General features: G+C 43.0%; 1 protein-coding gene and 1 long non-coding RNA gene across 15 annotated transcripts in view; one reads left to right on the top strand and one right to left on the bottom strand.

Moving 5' to 3' along the window:
- Positions 1–21938, top strand: part of LOC110972401 (melatonin receptor type 1B-B-like) — a 174346-nt gene that overhangs the window by 4334 nt on the left and 148074 nt on the right. For 2 of the 13 annotated variants that reach the window (XR_007946109.1, XR_007946104.1), the window contains exons 3-4: positions 229–19058; positions 19131–19646. The exons of 2 other annotated variants lie outside the window; for them this stretch is intronic. Coding sequence is in view for 3 of the 11 variants with exons in the window: in XM_051958349.1 (XP_051814309.1) it covers positions 18915–19058; positions 19131–19223 (237 nt within the window). In the remaining 8 variants the exon portion in view is untranslated. Of the gene's footprint in view, positions 1–228; positions 19059–19130; positions 19647–21938 lie in introns of those variants that run through there. 9 more of the 13 variants (XR_007946107.1, XR_007946108.1, XR_007946106.1 and 6 more) reach the window with 8 other exon arrangements.
- The window catches only part of LOC127536905 (uncharacterized), a 211239-nt gene that overhangs the window by 101055 nt on the left and 88246 nt on the right, over positions 1–21938 (bottom strand). The window lies entirely within an intron of this gene.

Below are 21938 nucleotides of genomic sequence, written 5' to 3'. Positions count from 1 at the left end.
TGAAAATTTGGCCTACCAGGGGGCTACTTGCACACTATTTTTGGAGAGGTCAGTGAAGAGTGGTCCTTCTTCATGGACAGTCAGCATGCAATGTACAAAACAAAGAGCGAAAACAACAGCTTAATAAAAAATATAATGAGCAACTTCCAGATGCTGTGACATGAGTGCAATTGTTGACACTGAGCTGCTACCTCTCTTTCTCTGTCTCTATTGCTTTGGCTACCTCAGGTGAGTGGCTTCCTGATGGGATTGAGCGTCATTGGTTCCATCTTCAACATAACAGGCATTGCCATCAACCGTTATTGTTACATCTGCCACAGTTTCAGTTATGACAAGCTCTACAGCTACCGCAACACGCTGCTACTGGTGGTACTCATTTGGCTGCTGACAGTCGTAGCAATTATACCCAACTTCTTTGTTGGTTCGCTGCAGTATGACCCACGCATCTATTCATGCACATTTGCACAGACAGTCAGCTCATCCTACACCATCACAGTGGTGGTCATTCATTTTTTTATACCGATCACTGTGGTCACCTTCTGCTACCTTCGTATCTGGATCCTGGTCATCCAGGTGAGACGGAAGGTGAAGTCAGAGGTCCGCCCTCGCATCAAGCCTAGTGACCTGAGGAATTTTATCACCATGTTTGTGGTCTTTGTGCTGTTTGCAATTTGTTGGGCACCACTCAACTTTATTGGTCTTGCTGTTGCGATTAACCCTGAAGCAGTGGCACCACACATCCCAGAGTGGTTCTTTGTAGTCAGCTACTTCATGGCTTACTTCAACAGTTGCCTTAATGCCATTATCTATGGCCTGCTGAACCAGAACTTTCGAAGAGAGTACAAACGGATCATTATGTCTGTATGGATGCCACACCTCTTGTTCCAGGAGACATCACGGGGGGGTACTGAGGGGCTGAAGAGTAAACCCTCCCCGGGACTAAATAACAATGAGCAAGTGAAAGGGGAAACTCTGTGACACTGTTTTCTTCTTCTTTCATTACCTTATCCCCTCTCGTCTGTGTTCACTTGTGCCATCAAGCATCTGTGCCAAAGCAATGAACTATTAGTGTGGAAAACTAAGACTGAAATAATAATGGTGAATGAAGTGGCATATGGACTACTGTAGCTATGTTATCCAGTCTTTTAAAGCTGAGGGCTCATCAGTTTTGGTTTATAATGATTTATTCAAATATGATATGTGCTAATTTTTCAATAGTCCATGGCTAAAACAGATTTTTAGCTAGATTTGTGTTGCTCAGTAACTATAGTTGATGCATGTGAGAACAAGTTTCAATGAATAAATTAAGATAAAAATGGAGAACACCAAAGGAAATATACATACATGCATACATACATATATGTACACACACACACACACACACACACACACACACACACACACACACACACATATATATATATACATATATATACAGGGACGGCTGGTATAAATGGGCTAACAGAGCTAAGCCCTCCCAGGCCAACACAAAAAAGATGAGAAAATTATTTTTCAAATAACTTACAACAGATTGTTTTAAGTTTAGGTGAAAACAAAGGAAGCAACAGCACCAATCAGTCAAAAGAAAAACATAGAATATCTCTAAATGGGTTTATTTTTTTACAGCCCCAGCAGATACAGTCCGCTTTCATTCATTTCGTTCTTGTAAGTGATTGACAGGTGTCATGTCCCGCCCCCGTGATTTACTGATCATGTGGGCTAACTTCAGGCAGCCCACAGGCCACTGACATTTGACCAATAGCAGTGAGTTAACACAGTGGTGGCTTTCATTCATTTCATTCTTGTAAGTGATTTGCAGGTGTCATGTCCCGCCCCCGTGATTTACTGATCATTTGGGCTAACTTCAGGCAGCGAACAGGCCACTGACTTTTGACCAATAGCAGTGAGTTAACACAGCGATGGCTTTCATTCATTTCGTTCTTGTAAGTGATTGACAGGTGTCATGTCCCACCCCGTGATTTACTGATCATTTGGGCCATAGATATATATATAAACACTAGATGGCTCATGAGCACTGTCAGCCTATGGGGAGCGACGTCGTCACATGGCGGCCATCTTGGGACAGGGCTGCTCGATCACTCATAACATTAAAGTCAATGAAGCATGGATTATAAAATCACTGTGGATTGCTCAATTTTCAACCGATTTTAGAACACCTTGGTTTGTTATAAACGTCAGAGATGTACTTCTTTTACTGCTTACTCAAGAATAATTAAAACCATTGAATTCATATAAAAATTATATTAAGTAGATAGGTAATAAAGAAATAGTTATACACACACAGATATTATAATGTCAATCTTTAATATTTACAATATTCTAATAGACAAAATAAATAAGTGATGATGAATAAATAGGGCTGCTCAGTGGTTAGCACTTTCGCCTTGCAGCAAGAAGATCCCTGGTTCGAATCCCGGGGTGGACCTGGGATCTTTCTGCATGGAGTTTGCATGTTCTCCCTGAGCATGCCCGTAGGTGTGAATGCAAGTGTGATTGTTCGTCTGTGTATGTAGCCCTGCGACAGACTGGCGACCTGTCCAGGGTGTCCCCTGCCTTCGCCCGAGTCAGCTGGGATAGGCTCCAGCACCCCCCGCGACCCTAATGAGGATAAAGCGGTGTATGGAGAATGGATGGATGGATGATGAATAAATAAGAAAAAGTAATGCTAAAATGAAAAAAACCCCAATGACATTTGAACAAAAAATAAATAATGAATAAAGAAAAATAATAACAGGGTTCCCACTCTTTTCAATAAATCATTTTCCAGGATTTTTGCAGTGTCCCACAACCAACTGAAGTTACAACAATGGAGTGGGCAATTTTTAAGTTAATCTAGCCTTCTTAAAAAAACAAGACTAAAGATTGATGACCAATATCTCTAACTAGCTGCACGGTATCATGTTAAGCTTTTGAATTTATTTATTTCTAAATCTCGGGCATGAAAGTTGTCTGCTAGCTGTCTTTTTAGTCAAAGGTTATTTAGTGTCTTACTATTCTTAATTTATGGTTTATACTTATATTGTAATCTTTATTTACCCTGCATTTTTATAAATATATTTTGCAGATTTACTGTTTAAACAAGTTTTAACAAACAAATAAATACAACCACAACCACAAAGAATGTAATTTCACCTAAAGATTAGGTTCTCAAAAAACGGTGGTCTCAGGAAAACCTAATAATTGAAAATCAGATTGTGTTCTCAGCCTTGAGTAGCCAGGCAGAAAAGATACACAACTATGCTGCATTTTTCAAAATGAAAAGCTGTGATTTCAACATTTAACCTGAATCATAGCCACATTAATAAGGTTTGTAATAAACTAAACTGTTTGTAAATCAATCAAGAATTGACCAAGTTATGAGTGTTAAAGTGAGGAAATCATCCACCTTACCATTGACTACAGTACAGCGCGCCAGAGCAGTCCCCTGTCCCAAGTGACGACGCTGCCGACCCCGCCTTGAGACATCTAGTGTTTGTATATATCTATGATTTGGGCTAACTTCAGTCAGCCCACAGGCCTTTGACGCAGTGAGAAAAGGTTAAGCTAGGGCGGGCGTTAGCATGAACGAGGTGGATTATTTGCTTTCATGTCCATTTTCCTCAATGTCTTTGGAGGAAAAGCTGGAAATTAAGAGACTGGGATCACATCAGCCGTCGATGTGAGCTTCTTTTCAAATAAGGTAGGCCCAAGTTGACCTGTTAAAGGACTGTGACACCTTGTTTTTGCTGAGGTCATCCATTGTACTGAAGGCCTGTTTTGCACTACATATCGCCAAACAGTTGTAATAAGACAGTTGCAGCAGGCTATCTGTGGGCAATCGTTGCAGTTGGAACACTGTGTGTGTGTGTGCGTGTGTGTGCGTGTGTGTGCGTGTGTGTGTGTGTGTGAGTGTGAGTGAGTGAGTGAGTGAGTGAGAGTGTTGATGTAGAGTACTAAAAAAGTATAGTATACCTGTAATTGATGTAACTGTGTGTATCATAGGTGATGTTGCTTTTGCAGCTGTGTTAACCATTTAATCGGTATTTTGCATTTGTTAGCCCACCCAACAAATTTCACCACCAGCCGGTGGTATATGCATATATATATGCATACACACACACACACACACACACACACACACACACACACACACACACACACATACTTTTGAAACTTTAGAAAAATCTGATCATACTCTGGCTAGGGCTATGGAGTTAGTTTATATTCCGTCATTTACATATGATCATACAACGTTTAGTACAAGAAATAGCATGTTTTTATATAGCAGGAGTACAGGTGTGAAGCTTGAGATGCTGGATGAAGCATGGTTGTGCACGATTGCCAGAACCCTTTGCAGGATAAACTTAACATTTTTACCGAATAATTCTATGAACAAGACACACTCTGAGCCTCAGAAGGAACTGATGTCTTTTTGCAATTTTCTGTTTTCTTTTGTGAGAACAAATAGCAACTACTCCATATTCAAAAACAGTAGAATTTAATAGTTTTCCCACACAACAAAGCAACATCACAGTTGTGTCCTTCTAATTTACTGTTGTGTGGCTCTATTGTTTGACAAGAAATGGATGCAAAAGAGACATGCAGTATCTGTAATAGAGGAAATGTCTTTCTACCCCACGAGATGACCGTGCACTCCTCCATTTCTGTGTCAGGAATCGTCAGACCTCCAGGGACCTTAAAAATGGGCAGGCACTGCCAAGAAATGTTACTTGTTCGGCAAGGACAGTTCGAAATTGACATCTTGAAGCTGGTCTGAAGTCACACAGGGCACAGAAGAAGCCCCCGACCAAGTCGGCCCATAGTCAAGTCAGCCCCATGCAAACTCGGCCCCTTATCACAAACACAATTGAGGCCAGTGAATAGGTGCCAGCTTATTAATTAATCCAATCCAATTGGCCAGAACTTTGTATGTTACTGCCGGCTTGAATTATAATATGACACTGCAATAACTGCAAAAAACTGCCTGTAATTGCTGTCATAATGGGGCTGTAATTGCTGTCATAATAGCCCTGTATTACTAACCATACAATCATTTACTGCAATCAACTGCAGTCACTGCAAAAACTGCCTGTAATTGCTGTCATAATGGGGCCGAGTAGACTAGGGGCCAACTTGGTATGGGGCCGACTTGGTCGGGGCCGACTTGGCTGGGGGCCGAGTTGACTGACATCCACAAGGATTTGACTGTTGATGATTGGGCTTCTGTAAGTCCTGATCAACATCCACGCCCCCTATGATCCATGGTTAGTCTGTCTTACCCCTTTATGACCAAAAACAACCAGGTGCTAGTTCAGTACTACTTCAGTGTTGGTGCTTAGGTGGTTCAAATGTCATGCCTCCTAACAACCGGTTTGCTTTTCCAAGTTAGAGCCACGTCACTGCATCACCGTAAAACTTTAGTATGTCTTTGCATGTGCTGTTCAACAGCGTTCAGCCACCGTAACCATGCAAAGTGCTGTTCCTGGCTTTGCAAGCCTACATTGCGACCCAGAAACAAAAATCAAACTGATAGTAGCTACCTGTCTTCATCCTAGTCACAAGCAATGGGGGAGAAGACAGGTAGTTGTCAGAGACATTTTGATTCTTAACAGTGAATGTTAGTGTTAGCTTTGGCTCCTTAGTTTCAACTACATTTGCATTCATTACATAGCAGTTAAACAAATGCAAAAAGTGTTTACCGGGTTCAGGAGTTCCTCGAAGTGCTCTTTCCACCGCTCGACGATATCCCCAGTGCAGGTCAACAGTTCTCCACCCCGACTGTACACAGCCTGAGCGAAGCCCTGCCTCCCCTTCCTGAGGTGTCGAACGGTTTGCCAGAACTTCCCCGAGGCCGACCGAAAGTCCTTCTCCATGGCCTCCCTGAACTCCTCCCACACCCGAGTTTTAGCTTCCACAACTGCCACAGCTGCTGCCCTTTTGGTCAGCCAGTACCTGTCAGCTGCTTCGGGAGACCCCCGAGCCAACCAGGCTCGAAAAGCCTCCTTTTTCAGCTTGATGGCCTCCCTTACCGCTGGTGTCCACCAGCGGGGTCTTTGGATTGCCGCCGCGACAGGCACCAGTGATCTTAAGACCACAGCTCCTAGCAGCTGCTTCTGCAATGGAGGCTTTGAACATGGACCACTCAGAATCCATGTCCCCAACCTCCCCCGGGATGCAGGAGAAACTCTTCTGGAGGTGGGAGTTAAAAACCCTATGGACAGGGCCCTCCGCCAGACGTTCCCAGTTCACCCGCACTACACGTTTGGGTTTACCAGGTCTGTCCGGCAGTCTGCCCCGCCATCGGATCCAACTCACCACCAGGTGGTGATCAGTTGACAGCTCTGCACCTCTCTTCACCCGAGTGTCCAAAACATACGGCCGCAGGTCTGATGATACGACTATAAAGTCGATCATCGACCTTTGGCCTAAGGTGCTCTGGTACCAGGTACACTTAAGAGCAACCTTATGTTCAAACATGGTGTTTGTTATGGACAATCTATGACTAGCACATAAGTCCAATCACAAAACACCACTCGGGTTCAGATCGGGCAGGCAGTTCCTCCCAATCACCCCCCTCCAGGTTTCTCCATCATTGCCCACATGAGCGTTGAAGTCTCCCAGGAGAACTATGGAATCCCCAGGCGGTACCCCTTCCAGGACACCACCCAGAGACTCCAAGAAGGCTCTGAACTGCTGTTTGGCTTATAAGCACAGACAACAGTCAGAGTTTTCCCCTCTGCAACACGAAGTCGCAGAGAGGCGACCCTCTTGTTCTCCGGGGAGAACTCCAACAAAGCGGTGCTCAGCCGGGGGCTTGTGAGTATCCCCACACCCGCCTGGCGCCTCTCACTTTGAGCAGGAGAGAGTCCAACCCGTTTCCAGGATTCTGGTTCCAGAACCCTTGCTGTGCGTGGAGGTGAGCCCAACTATATCTAGCCAGTATCGCACCACCTCCCGCTCCAGCGCAGGTTCCTTCCCCGCCAGTGAGGTGACGTTCCACATCCCTAGACCTAGTCTACACCACCAGGGGGCGGCACGCCCAGGCGCCCGCTCCTCCCTACTGCCCAGTGGACATAGCACCCGACCCCGACTTCCTGCCCTGTAAGTGGTGGGCCTACTGGGCGGTGGCCCCGTGTGTCTTCTTCGGGTTGTGCCCGACCGAGCCCCACGGGACCCCAAGGCTCGGCCACCAGATGCTCTCCTACGAGCTCCCCCCCCAGGCCTGGCTCCAGGGGAAGGCCCCGGTCTCCCTAACCCGGGCGAGGTAGCGGCTTCACCTTTGTGTGTTCTCATCAGGGTTTTCTGAATCGCTCTTAGTCTGGTCTCTCCCCCAGGACCAGTTTGCCTTGGGAGACCCTACCAGGGGCTTATGCCCCGGACAACATAGCTCCCAGGATCACTGAGACACTCAAACCCCTCCACTAATTCAGGTATACACATGATTTCTTTTGACCTAGATGACAAAAAAAATTTACCTGCAAATATTTGTAAAAGGAATTTGATTCTTTTCAGACAGGTCACTGAATGTAAGCAATTTTCCATCAATATAAAGATCCCTTCAATTCAATTCAAAAGAACTTTATTTTTCTGATAATGCCTGGATGTCCTTAATTTTCCGTATTTTAATTCCTCCATCTTTTCTGCCATGATTATTATTCCATAGAGGGGTAAACTGATACATAGTTACAAATTCTCCCACGTCTGTGCGCTGTGTGCCATATAATAATAGTATTTTTCAAGAATGGTTTTTGGTTTTTTTTTCAGTTTTTAAATCTGTGGAATAAAGAGAATTACATATTGGTAATTCTGGAATAGATTGTTGTTCAATATTTACCCAAGCTGGAGGGGACTTTGTATAAAAATAATATGAAGCTGATGTGAGCTTTGCCCCCATATAGTACCATCTTAAATTTGGAATTTGTAGGCCCCCTCTTTCATAAGGCAGGTATAAGGATTTAAGGCGTAGTGTTGCTTTCCTATTATTCCAATCAATCAATCAATCTTTATTTATAAAGCACTTTTCATACATTAGACATGCAGCACAAAGTGCTTTACATAGAATAAAACGCACAGAGAATAAAACACACACACACACACACACACACACGCACACACACGCACGCACGCACACACACACACGCTTACCCGAAGAGCCGCCCGAAGAGGAAACACCATCTTTGAGAGCCGTCTGCACCCGGGGCAGCAGACGCCGACAGCCCAAACACCAGCCTAGGGTGCACCACGGCAGGGGCAGAGGGAAAGGCAGAAGCCTCCCCACCTCCCAAAATGCCAGAGTGGATCCCAGGCTGGTGTCACTGGACTGAGAGCCAGCCACAGCCCCAGATGCAGACGGCCCCAAACTGAGGAAACATAGGAATGTAGAATAAATCAAAAATAACTAAACGCATTAAGAATATAACTAAGACTGTGTAAAACAGGATCTTAAAACAAATGTTAAAATAAATAAAATACATAAACAGAAGAGTACATAAAATATAAATAAGTGCATACATGTAGATATAAATAATAAATACAGACATAAAGGTAAAAGCCAATGTAAAAAGGTGAGTCTTAAACCTGTTTTTGAAAGTCTCTACATTCTCTGCAGCCCTCAGGTCCTCTGGCAGGCTGTTCCACAGACGAGGGGCATAGTACTGGAAAGCTGCCTCGCCGTGGGTTGTTGTATTAACCTTGGGAATCATTAAAAGGCCAGTGCCAGAGGACCTCAGGGTCTGTGAGGGCTCACAGGATAAAATTAGATCTGAGAGGTAAGATGGCGCAAGACTGTGAAGACATTTAAAAACCATTAAGATAACCTTAAAATCAATCCTAAAGCACACAGGGAGCCAATGCAGTGATTTTAAACCGGTGGAATGTGAGCCTGCCTTCTGGTCGTCGTCAGAACTCGTGCAGCTGAGTTCTGGAGTAATTGGAGATGGGAAATAGTTTGAATTGGCTAAATACCTTATTTAAGTTTTCAAAGAAGAAAGGTGGTATTGGCAAGGGAAGTGTCTGAAAGTAATACAAAAAGTTTGGCAAAATTGTCATTTTTAAAATATTTATTTGCCCTATCATTGATATGGGTAAATTAGACCATACACTAAACACTTCTGTGACATCTTCTACCAGGGGGTTATAGTTTGCAGCAACTATTATATTATTATATTATATCTGGAATAATTTTAATGCCTAAATATTGAAAACCATCTGTTGCAATTGTAAATACAGTGTTTAGAGTAGGATTTTTTTTCTGTTTTCTCATTCAAAAACACAAGTATAGATTTTGTGTTCTTGATTTTATAACCTGAATTCACCAAACTCATCAATTAACCTCACCAAGTTGGGAAGGGTGTCATTGAGATCTGTCACAAAAAATATGATATTGTCTGCAAAAAGTGAAATACAATGATTTGGTCCTCCAATACTGACACCTGATAGTCCCTCTCGAGTTCTCACTGCAACGGCCAACGGTTCCAAAGCTACTGTGAACAGTAATGGGGACAGCATACACCCTTGTCTAGTCAAGTGCTGTAAAGGGTTTCGAGATATTATTGTTAGTGAGAATTTGTGCAGTAGGATTTGTAGATAACAATCTAACCCAGTGAATAAATGATTCTCCCAAACCAAATCTTGAAAGGAGTTTTAAAAGAGAATTCCACTCTATTCTGTCAAATGCTTGACATGCATCTACTGACAGCATTGCTGTATCTTTTGCATCCAATTTTTCATTGAGGAGTTAATTGAGGCTCCGCTCGTACCTGACTGTGAGACTTTATTTTGTTCTCTTTATTTTATTGTTTTTTATTATTTTATCGTTTATTGAACCTTCACACAGGCTACTGTGGGCTGTAGCCCATGCAAAAATAACTACAAAAACCTGATAGCTTAGCTCCAGAATTAGTCGCCGTTCATAGCTCTCTCTCGCTCGACACACACACTGGCATGGAGTAACACACACAGACACACAACTGCCAACTCTGAGCCAATCAGAGGTGAGCTAACTATACACGGCACGTTCACTGACATTAGGTAAACCTCCAACTGAGCAATAAACATTGAAATCTCAACATCAACAACAATATCAGTATCAATGCATTTTTTAAAACAAGAAAACCAAAAGTGATGAGCTGTAAACATGTATTATAACTAACTATAAATTGTATTTTGTACACCTCAGGATGCCTGCTTCTTCAAATATTTGGGTACTATGGATTTGAAAGTGGAGGCACCAAGAGATTAGTTATCTAATGTTTAACATCATGAAGTTGCCATGGTGATTGTCTGAAAACCACACAGTGGCTTCATTATGCATCTGAAGTTTTGTCTTGTATTAGTCATGTAATACTGTGATAAATGTTTTGGTACACCACATATTTTAATGGTACACTAACAATTCTTTATTTATTTATTTATTTATTTATTTTTACCAAATCATGGATGGATGCACCACAGCATGAGGAATCCCTAACAGCTGTCTTTCACTTTGCTACTGGAAGATGCCTCAAATTTCTAATGGACTTTTCCATGGTTTCTCAGCGGTGCCTGTTTTACTGTTCATTGCCTCAAAATGAAGAATTTACCAAAAACAAACCATGCTAACAAGAATTATATGGTGTGTTACAGGTATGGTGTTACTAATGTCGCTCATTGTAGAGTCAAGGTGTGTTCACACTGAACAGGAAGCCAGTTTTATAGACAACAAATCTGCATATAAAGTCAAATTAAGACAGGCCTGAACATGGACAGTCTGAATGTTTAAATTTGAAGTGTAACCCTTTGCGTGCCAGAGTTCAGATAACAGAGTGTAACGGATTTGAATTGAGAATGTTAAAAGAACATGCAAAACATTGAAATACACTGAAAGAATAGTTTACTTGATGTGCCACAATAGAAATTATCCAGGTGATTTTATGTAATAAGTTAACAGACAATCCAATATACAATATCACTCAAACTTTTGTATGTGTACTTCTCAGTTCTGTCTGAACACACCTTTGGACATTAGACGATTGCAGCACTGTAAAATTCTGTTTTGTTTGTTAAATTGGTAGAACTTTTAGGTATGTATGCCTACTATGAAGTCAAATTACAAAAGCCCAAAAGGTATATAAAGGCACAATTATCTCTGAGGCCCTGATGACAGTGTACTGACACAATTTACAGGTTTGAATCTTAGTAATGTTTCAATCTTAGTAATGATGAAAATCACCACTTTTCTATGCACAACAGTTCATATCACCATATGAATAATGTGAATACGTGTGAATAATGCTTTTGTTTTTAATCAAGTTTATCTTAGTAAAATCTGAGTGAATAAGCTGCTGTAGACTGATCTCAATCCTAGAAATGAAGTATTCCATGGTGGCAAAGAAAATGCATGAGCTGTGATTGATTGATCTGTTGAATTGTCTTTGATTACTTTTGCTTTTGCTCTGGGTTGGACAAGTCTGGCTCAGGTGACAGCTGACAGCTTTGAAAAACTTGTTCCTGAACAGTTTATGGTAATGATTACAATAATGTGTGGAAAATATGATGTATATTAAATATATCAGCTGCAAATACATTGATTAAATGATGAAAAATGACATTTTAAGACAAGTACAACATGATTTTTCAGATATATTTCTGCATTGACATTCAACTATACTGACACTTTCTAATAGAATCATCCCAAATATTTCAACAATTGTATACTGTAGTCCACTGCAGGGTGAGTGACCTGTGCAGCCCAAGTACTTGGTGTAAAATTTTCAATAATTCAATTCAATTCAGTATTATTTACACTGTGCCAATTACATTTCAGATTGTCTCAAGATGCTTTACCGAATCCATATACCTCAACCCGTAGAGCAAGCCCTAAGGTGACAGTGGCAAGGAAAAACTCCCTTTTAACAGGAAGAAACCTTGAGACGAACCTGGCTCATATTGGGGAACCATGTGCCACTGGCTGGCCAGGTTGAGACAGACAGAACAGGTAGAGGACGAGGATGAGAGGGATGAAGAAAACATATAACACGCAGTGGCAAACATGCAAGGATCGATGATACATACAAAGTGATGCATAATGAATATAGTCAATACCAGAGCCGTGCATCACACCAGCAAACTTGACAATCCGTTTCAATGATGGCTTGTACATTGTATATATCATCTATCTCACTGTTATCATGCATATGTTCCAATATGTGTTATGTGTTTCTTCTATAAATCTATATGTTACTGTTAATTGCTATGTACTAAAAATACCTAATCAAATTCCTTGTATGTGAAAACCCACTTGAAAATAAAAACCTTTCTGATTCGGATTCTTATAGTCATTTAGATCATACCTTTTCTTGTAATCTATTGAGATTAACGTATATTTCTGCTGCATAATTAGGAATTACATAATGGCTAAGGTTAATGTACCATTTTAGTCTCTCTTCTCTTCTTGTTGTCTCTCTATAGATTTATATGTCACCATTACAGGTCACAAACACTGCATCTTCTCTCTCCTCCAGTTTGTGTTTTGTCCTCTTTACAGGTACCTCTGGCTGCCAAGTGACATATTTCTGATCTGCAATTACAGGCTTCACCAATCTGAAAGTGTTTATTGCTTTTGCACTGCTTGTCTGTTTTCACTATTTACTTGCAACTAGACTAGAGATGGGAATATGGAATTTATAGAAAGCTACTACAGTGGCAGGCCTAATGAAGGAGACCATATGTAATGCATGTAGAACCTGTGGATGGGTTGTAGACTGACTGATTGATGTGGACATCAGTCAAGAAGCATCTGGTAGCACATTGCTCTAAAAACATATAGTAGGGAGGTTAAACCCAAAAAATACGCTTTTGACTTCAAGTCATGATGCAAAGGTCCCCTTTGGTATGGAAGTACCTTAGGGTCATACAAATAAATTTATCCTAAGACACAAGTGAGATCACCTTTTGTATTGGAAATAAACACATTTTTTCAAAAATGGCCGCCAATGTGCTGAAAATCCTCTAGAGCACATATCCTTGCTTCTCTTATAGGTATAATGACAACCTTGGTGTCAAAGTGTACATTTTTGTGGTCAAGGAACCCAATAAAATAAGTTTCAAGTTTAAAATACTAATGGCTTTCCCTTTACCATGACAACTGGGGGTAAAGATGCACATTTTACATAAAAATTGTGTCATCAGAGTGACTTTATTTATCATTTCCTTCAAAAAGTTTTTCATTAAAGCAGTGCAACTACTTCTGTACATTACATGTGTCCTAAGTAGCATGAGATTTCAACTGGTCGGGAGTAGCATATGCTCAGATGGACCAGCCAGGGATTGTAACAGCTATAGCAGCTGTTGAAGGTCCAAAGTGACAGGTCGACACTTTGAGGTTCGTATGCCTTTCTCATTGAATAGAAAATATTTTTTAAAGTTTGATAATTAATAACTAGCTAGTTAATAAATAGTTCGCTACATTATAGCTAGCTAGCTACCAACTACTTAGCTTCATTATTGAAGCAAGCACATAGCCTACATTTTGCTAGTTAGTTAGCTTCATTATTATACATACCGGTATATACACAAATGAATTTCACTTTAGCTTATTGCATATGATAGCTTGCTAACTCTAATTAAGTGAGTGTGTGTCGTCTGTTGGAAAGTCTGATACCAGCATGAAGGAAGGACCTGCGGTAACGCTCCTTCACACACCTGGGATAATCAGTCTGTCACTAAAGGAGCTGTCTGGTGCCCTCAGAGTGGGGTGGGAGATGCTGCCCAGCAGGGATGTTAGCTTGGCTAACATCCTCCTTTCTCCCACCACCTACACTGGATCCAGGGGGCTCCCCAGGACAGGGCAGGCCATCCTGATCAGCCAATCAAGTCTGCTTTTGCCAGCAGCTGTTATGCTGCTGCCCCAGCAAACTACTCCATATAAGATGGCCGATGCCACCACAGAGTCATAAAAAGTCTTCAGGAGTGTCCCCTACACCCCAAAAGACTGCAGTCTCCTCATTAGACAGAGTTTTGACCCTTCTTCTAAAGTGCTGTGGCGTGGTCTGACCAGTCCAGTTTATTGTTCAGGTGAACACACAGGTACTTGTATGAGTCCACTCTCTCCATGTCCATGCCCTGGATGTTCACCAGTGGTGGGGGTGTGTGACTGCGCCTGTGGAAGTCTATCATCAGTTCTCTGGTCTTTCCTGAGTTGATCTGTAGGCAGTTCCACTGGCATCAGTCCACAAAGTCCTGGTTCAGTTCTCTGCACTCCCAATCATCATCATCATCTGAGATGAGACCGATGACTGCAGAGTCATCACCATTGTTCCCTCTAATTTTTCATGAGTCTGAGCAAACACACAAATTCACTGAGCAGACCCTTGGACCACTGTGAGCAACATCAGACGTGTGCACTGTGGTCACGCCAGCATGGCATCCATCCAAGTTACATGGTTTGCTAAAAGAACCAAATGACAGCATTTACATTTCTGTTAAACACTTTGTCAGCAGGAGCCTGTCGAAGGCTGCAGTGATTTTGGTGATGCTACAATGTATAATAGTGAAGTTATTGAATATTTTTGTGTCTTTTTGCTGTTGTAGACGGTCCCTGTTCACTCCATAGACACCCGTGTTATTTCTGCAGCTTGAAAGACAGCTACTTTTGATAAAACTGGGCTTGTAGCACATTGTGTGCCTTACAGCGATGGGAAAGAGGCATCGTTTATGTTTTTGACAACCTATATCTAACGAGTTATAGATGCTGGAACTCTGAATCTGTGAATATCTTTCCAACTTTACTGAACTTGGGGCCACTACCACCCGAGGAGTGGCATATTTAATTTTGAAAAAAGCATTTAGCAATACTTAAAGCTTTAAGTGCTTTATTAACACGGAACTAAGACTTTTGCATTCTTTTATGACAACAGGTTATGTCTGAAAAGAAGTGGTATCATTTTAAACAGTGAAACTATACTAATGAAATAAAATGTAATGACCAACCAGTGTGTAATACTGGCGATACTGCGAGCAGCGGAGCTTCTACAGCTGATCGCCGCTGCTTGGGACACACCGCTGCTGCTGGTACAACCGTGTCCGACCAGTAGCGCGAACGCAGAAATGCCCGGCAGTAGCCGACCACGCGAGTTTCGTGTTGCGGTGACGGACTGGCTTGAGTCCGTGCCAAATCAAATTTTCAAAATCATCTGGCGGGCCAGATATTATTCCTGACGGGCCAGTTTTGGCCCGCGGGCCGCCAGTTACCGACCACTGCTGTAGAGTCTATGACCACATCAGCAGGATTATAAGCATAATCTGGTAAATTCACAAACATATACTGTAGGAAATCCAACTTATCTCATCATGACCTGCATGACCTCTCTAGTCTCATGTTTCTTACATGTTTGTCTCCTGATGCTGCCTTACTTCAGCTAGTCCACGAGCAACAGAAAACACAGTTTTTCTTGTACCCATTGCCAGGGGTTCGAGTCTTCCCACTCAAACATTTTTGCTTCTTTGGACATGGTGGAGTTACGGGTGTAGACATTTTTAAATGTGCAGAGCAGTGCGCAGAACAGACGCTGCTGTCTGTAACCAGGCAACCTGCGACAGGACCATAGGACCGGGCATACAAAGAAGCATAGATATATATAGAAGACTAGATACGCTAGCGTGCTGTAGCAGCCGGCTAACATGGCTGCACATAGGACATCTGTAAAGGACGTTGATTAGCTGCGTAAATACCTATGTGAATCACATCATTGGCTGGAGCAGCCAGTCACGGGTCACTCACTGACTCACACTGAAAAATAGCACAGAATGAATTGTTATGAATTTATTTTATTTTCAATTTAGGTTGGATTTTTTTTTGTGCGCAGCGCAGATTTTCTGTGTGCTGAGACTGTGTCAGGAGTGCGCAATTGCGCACGTGTGCAGCTTACAGGGAACGGTGGTCATCAGAGAACTTCTGCAGATGACAGCTGGCTGAGTGGTCCATGAAGTCTGCAGTGTACCGGGTGAAAAGAAACGGAGCCAAGACCATTCCCCGTGGGGCCCCTGTGCTGCAGACCACCATGTCAGACTCACAGTCCTGTGTCCTCACAACCTGTGGTCTGTCTGTGAGGTAGTCCATTATCCTACCCAAGAGGTGGTGATCCACTCCTGTGACATCCAGCTTGTCCCTCAGAAGAACCGGCTGAATCGTATTAAAACCACTGGAGAAATCAAAGAACATGATTCTCGCAGTACTTGCAGGCTTCTCCAAATGGGACAGAGCTCTGTCCAGGGGGAAGATGACAGTGATGGCAATCATGTTAAAAAAAAAGCTGTAGATAAGATCAAGGACCCTCCTGAAGTGGTGCGAGTCACTATGTAGTGCAGGTGATGAGTTAAAATCCAGCCATGTGGCACAAAAGCTGCAGAAATGCTGTTGCATCACAGAGGCTACTTCACCCATCAAAATCATACGTGTTGCCACTGTTCACAGAGTCGTCTACCAGCCCCACTATAGCTTAGCATGCAATGAAAGTCCTCAGACAAATAATCAGGTACCTTAGCCCAGGTCAGACATCCATGCTCCAGAGATTTGTCCCGATGCTCTGTGGTGTATCTGAGGACAACATCACAACTGTGGAAGCTGCACAACTCTCCCTCTTCTTTCACAAAGGAAAAGATTTTCACCACATTCCACCAAGTAGTGATGCACTCCATCAGCACCTCCTTCAAGTAGCTTGTCAGATAGGAAAAAATTGTGTAGGGACATAATATAAATATGGCTAAGAATAATGGAGGGCCTTGGTATCACGGATCATGTTTCTCTTTAGAGTGGACATGTATGGGGCAAGGCACTTGTCCAACACCACAATTTTTCCGTGTCTATGGGGATGGCAGCAGAGTTCCCCAGACTCTCCACCAACTCCTGTCTACACTACAACTGCCACTATTTCAAAGGACTTGCCTGATCTTGTCATGTGCAAATTTAAGACTGGCTGTAAGGCACCTTGCAAATGCTGCATGCAGAGACTGCTTTGCATGTCTTTCTGTGGATGTCATGGCTCATGTTCCCACCGTTGTGCAGACATCTATATAGTCAATCATCTTTGTGATGTATTTACACCAAGCTATTAGTCTTCATCACTAAAAAAATGTAGGTATGGCATTGCCTACTTCTAAAATGTGAACATACACTAATGGAAATAAATGTTAGAGCACCTTTGTTTTCCTCAGTTTCTTGTTCATTTTAATTCCCGGTACCACTAAAGGTACATTTGTTTGGACAAATATAATGACAAAAACAAAAATAATTCATGAGAGTTCAATTTCAGAGCTGGTATCAGACATTTTCCATGGTTTTCTTGATAATAACCAAAAGCACTTCAGTTCTTCCATCAATAGCTATGGCATTGCTCTACCAAAAACAGCTTTTAGGATTCCATGTTTTCTTTTCTGCCTGTTTTAGTCCCATGATCCACACAGGAGTTAGTACTGATCCATAACCATTGTTTCTGATGACTGCAGCCATGCATTTTGGCATGCTCTCTACCAGCTTCTGACATTGTTCTGCTGTCACAGCAACCCATTCCTGTTGCATGAATTCTAAATAATTTGCTTTGTTTTGGGGCTTGTGGTTCTCCATTTAGATTCCTTGACCCCAAAAATGTACACTTTGACACCCAGTTTGCCATTATAGCTATAACAGCCTTTCAAGGATGGTCGGCGGTCATTTTAAAAATGGCCGCCAAAGTGTGATCTCACTTGTGTCTTAGGATAAATTTACTTGTATGACCCTAAGGTACTTCCATACCAAAGGGGACCTTTGCATCATGATTTGAAGTCAAAAGTCACTTAACCTCCCTACTATATTGATGTATGTCTTCGATTCTGATCATGCATGTAAAATCTGAGTCAGATTGGAGAATGCAGAGGATAATTACACAGCAGTTATGTTTAATAGCGAAGCATAAAAATTCTGGAGGCTGCCATGGCCACGCCCTCTGACTGAAAATGAAAATTTTGATATTTTTTGATCACAAATACTTGTTGTACATACTGATAAAGTTTGAGGTCTTTTGGAGTTACCCCCTATGAGGACTACACTTTCAAAAATGACAAAAATCCCCAAAATTCTCACAATTACTCCAAGATGGCAGACTTCCTGTTGGGTTTCGGGCATGGCTCCAAGAGGCTTTTTCTGTGTCTCTATAGGCCTCCCAAATTTCGTGGATGTAGGTTAAACACACTTCGGGGGCTGTTTGGTAATAATGCTGCAGGGAGCGCTATAGCATGTGCGGCGAGATGCATGCAGTGTCCTTCCTTGGGTCAATGGTGATGTGTGTGGTAATTTTGATGAGCGCTGAAGTATTAATAACCTGTCAAAAATTATTTTGTTTGCCACAGCGATATTTGGTTTCTAAGGCAACAGCATTGCAGGAAGTGTCAAAGCCTTCAGGGTGTGGAGTTGTCAAGAGGTGAAGACTGGGCTGACCAATTTCAAGCATTATATCACAAAATTTCAGGCCATAGTACCCGAAAATATAATGCCTTAAACTTACTGTTACCAACAGGTGGTGCTTTGATTTTTTTGAAAATGTTTGAGTGTGGATGTCTTCAGTGTTCCTCGTGTCCAGCATGTGAAGTTTTGAGCAGATAGGATCTTGTGCAGCTGAGATATAAATTTTGATGCTTTGCCATGAAACATAGCTGCTGTGTAACTATCCTCTGCATGCTCCAATCTGCCTCAAATTTTACATGTGTGATCAGAGTCCAATCCTGATCCCATCTTTAGGCCAATATACACTCTCGATTGCAGCGCCACCTGGTGGATGAACAGGAAATGCTCTGTAAATAGCCTGTACATGCTCCAATCTGTCTGAAACTGTTACAGTCACAGCTGTGACTAGGTGGCAGTGCTCTCCCCTCCTCTGGCCTGTTTTTTTTCTCTCTCTCTCTAGGTGTGTGGCGGTGGTGGTTGGCAGGTGTGGCTGGTTTCCAATCAGCTGATCGGGTGCAGGTGGGAGTCGCTCATCAGGCTGGCTTGGTTCATTATAAAGAGTGACTCGTCCCGTCTGTTGGTGCTGGACCGTATCTTAATTACAGTTAGTGCAATGACAACATCTGTCTGAGCCGTTTGTTTCAGTTCTACTACTTACCTTGTTCTCTCTGTGCAGTATCGATTCCTGCCTGCTTGCAACCATCAATCCCGGCTGGAAAACCTCCTGCCCAGGCATCCGTGCGTCACAAGGACTGAGGGCTTCTCCTAGGAACCGCTGTGGGTGAGGAGGAATTTGGATTCGGCCAAACCATAACTAGAACGCCGTTCTGGTCGGAAATTGGAGACCCTCGTTCCTGTCTGTATTCCATCTGCGTGCCAAGGACTCCATTCACAGGATGCCTATAACTTGAGTTTCCACTCCATGGCAAAAACAGAGAGACTATTCAGTTAAGTTCTCATTCTGGCTGTATCAGAGAGCAGAGCTTGTTGTTACGTTTAGTTTGCACCTACTTGAGTAGAGGGAATTCTGGGTTTTTTGGATTTAAGTTCTATTGTAGTGTTTCTGCCTTCCCACTCGGGGAAATGTAGTGCTGTTACGCTTGATGCATATTCTGAGTTGTTTCCTGTTTCCAGTTCCTGTTGTGCTTGTTTTGTTTTTGCCCTAGTGCAATAAATCTTTGTTTCAACTGGGTCACTTGTCTGCATTCTTGTTTCTCCACACCTGAGCCTCAGTACCCGCCGTAACAGAAACTTTACATGTGTGATCAGAGTCCAACTCTCATCACATCCACTGGCCAAAATATACTCTCAGTCACAGTGCCATCTGGTGGACATGCTTGGATTCGCCAACCAGCAAGAATGCAAGGACCCATTCAACACTGCTTGCAGCTTTAATTAGTAATGTTCTTCAGGCCTTTCCACACTGATGCAGGGTCGTTTGCTGAATGATGGTTCTCCAGCTTCTCCGAGTAGTGCCTCTTAGCTGCTCTAATCTCCTTTGTCAGTGTGTTTCTGGCCTGGTTGAACAACATTTTGTCCCCAATTCTGTAGGCCTCTTCTTTGGCCCAATGGAGGGTTAGGGTTAAGGTTAGTAGGGTTTAGGTTAGGGATAGGGTTCATAGCTTAAGACCTAACCCTAACCTAAGTGAACCATGGTTTGTCATTATTAAATATTAAATGAGACCTGGTGGGAACACACAGGTCCTCACAGAAGCTGATGTAGGATGTCACAGCGTCAGTCAGCTCATCCAGGTTGTTGTTAGCAGCTTCAAAGACACTCCAATCCCTGCAGTCAAAGCAGGCTTGCAGGTGAAGCTCTGCTTCTTTGGTCAATCTCTTCACTGTTTTCACTGCAGGCTTAACAGTTTTCAGTTTCTGCCTGCAGGCTGGGACGAGATGGACAAGGCAGTGATCGGAGTGCCCCACAGCTGCATTGGGAACTGAATGATAGGTGTCCTTAATAGTGGTGTGGCAGTGGTCCAATGTGTTTTTGTCTCTGGTGGGGCTTGAAATATGTTGTTTGTATTTCGGCAGTTCACGGGTTAATTTTGCTCTATTAAAATCTCCGAGGATAAAAATAAGAGAGTCTGGGTGTTGCTACTACATGACAGTGACCTGTTCAGCCACAAGTGTCATGAAACTAGGTGGGTGAACCCAAGCAGCAGGTGACAGACAGGCAGGTGGATTAATCAGGGTTTAATATTGTATAAAACAACACAGAAAGTCCTCAGTGAGGGAGGCACGGGGAAATAACACAACGGGGAAAACTAAACTAAACCAAGGGCGATGGCGTGGGGCTGTGATGGGGGCTAAACAAAACTAAACGGGGAAGAGGTGGCTCACGAAGCAGTCCGGGGGGAGAACGGGAGACAAGGCAGGGATGGAGTGGATGGAAGCCGGTGGCCGAGCTGAGGCAGGAGCAGAGGAGCAGGCAGAATCCAGGCAGACGAGGGGGGGTGCAGAACAGAGAAGCGGTGATGAGTAGGCGAAGTAATCCAGACTGTCCAACAGCGGTGTGCTCGTGGCGGGGTGCAGCTACTACGGCGTGTGGCATGAGGCATGAAGCATGAAACAATGATCCAGCAGTGGGAGCAGAGGAGAGCCAGGTTCTTATGCTGTGCTGATTGTGGATATGCGCCGACTGTGCTTCCAGCACAGCTGCTCATCCTTAGCCTGACGAGCCAGAGCACAGGAGCAGGAGGGGGCGTGACAAGAAGTTGCAGCACTGCGCTCACACAGGCATCAGGAGGGATGTCAACACTGACCAGAATGAACGAGGAAAGGGAAGGAAGGTTCACCAGATGAATGCTCACCAAAGCGGTCTTGAACCCTTGCTGTCTGAGTCTCACCAAAACACCGGCCCACTTCCCCCATTTGCACCATCTGAAGCGCTTGTAGAGGACCGCTGCTCCAGCGACCAAAATGTCCTGTTAACAGTCTGTGTACTCAAAAACCGGCCAGAAAGCATCAAGTTTGTTTTGCCTGATGTTTAGAAGTTCATCTCTAGTGAAAGTGAGACATACAGAGTGGCTTAAGACAGAAAAAACAAAGAAAAACAACAAAAATACTGTGGAGCTCCAGATCGAGGCTGCCATCTGCGGCACTATCTTGGATGGGAGAACCCATTATAAACCGTAACAATTCTGCAGAATGCATTTTCAGTAATCATGGATGAACAACTGAAATATGAAAGATTACAAGTTAAAGGATTATGAGATTGTGACATATTTTCTGTCAAGAGTCATGAGACTCATTAGTAATCATGTTGTACACACCTTGAATACCAATATTTGCCATGAAACTGATCATCATCCTTGTCCTCTATCACTAGCAAAGCAGACATCTTCATCCATCTAAACATACAATTCAGGGAGCAGCCTAATTGGTCAGTTAGCATGCATACCACATGGGTGCAAATTTCGCGCGATTTCGGAACGAGATTTGCTTTCTAGCGTCCTGAGATTTGGATACAGATCACAACAAA

The sequence above is a fragment of the Acanthochromis polyacanthus genome, chromosome 13, assembly GCF_021347895.1.
Source record: "Acanthochromis polyacanthus isolate Apoly-LR-REF ecotype Palm Island chromosome 13, KAUST_Apoly_ChrSc, whole genome shotgun sequence".
Lineage (NCBI taxonomy): Eukaryota > Metazoa > Chordata > Actinopteri > Pomacentridae > Acanthochromis > Acanthochromis polyacanthus.
This window is presented reverse-complemented; position numbering and strand designations above follow the sequence as displayed.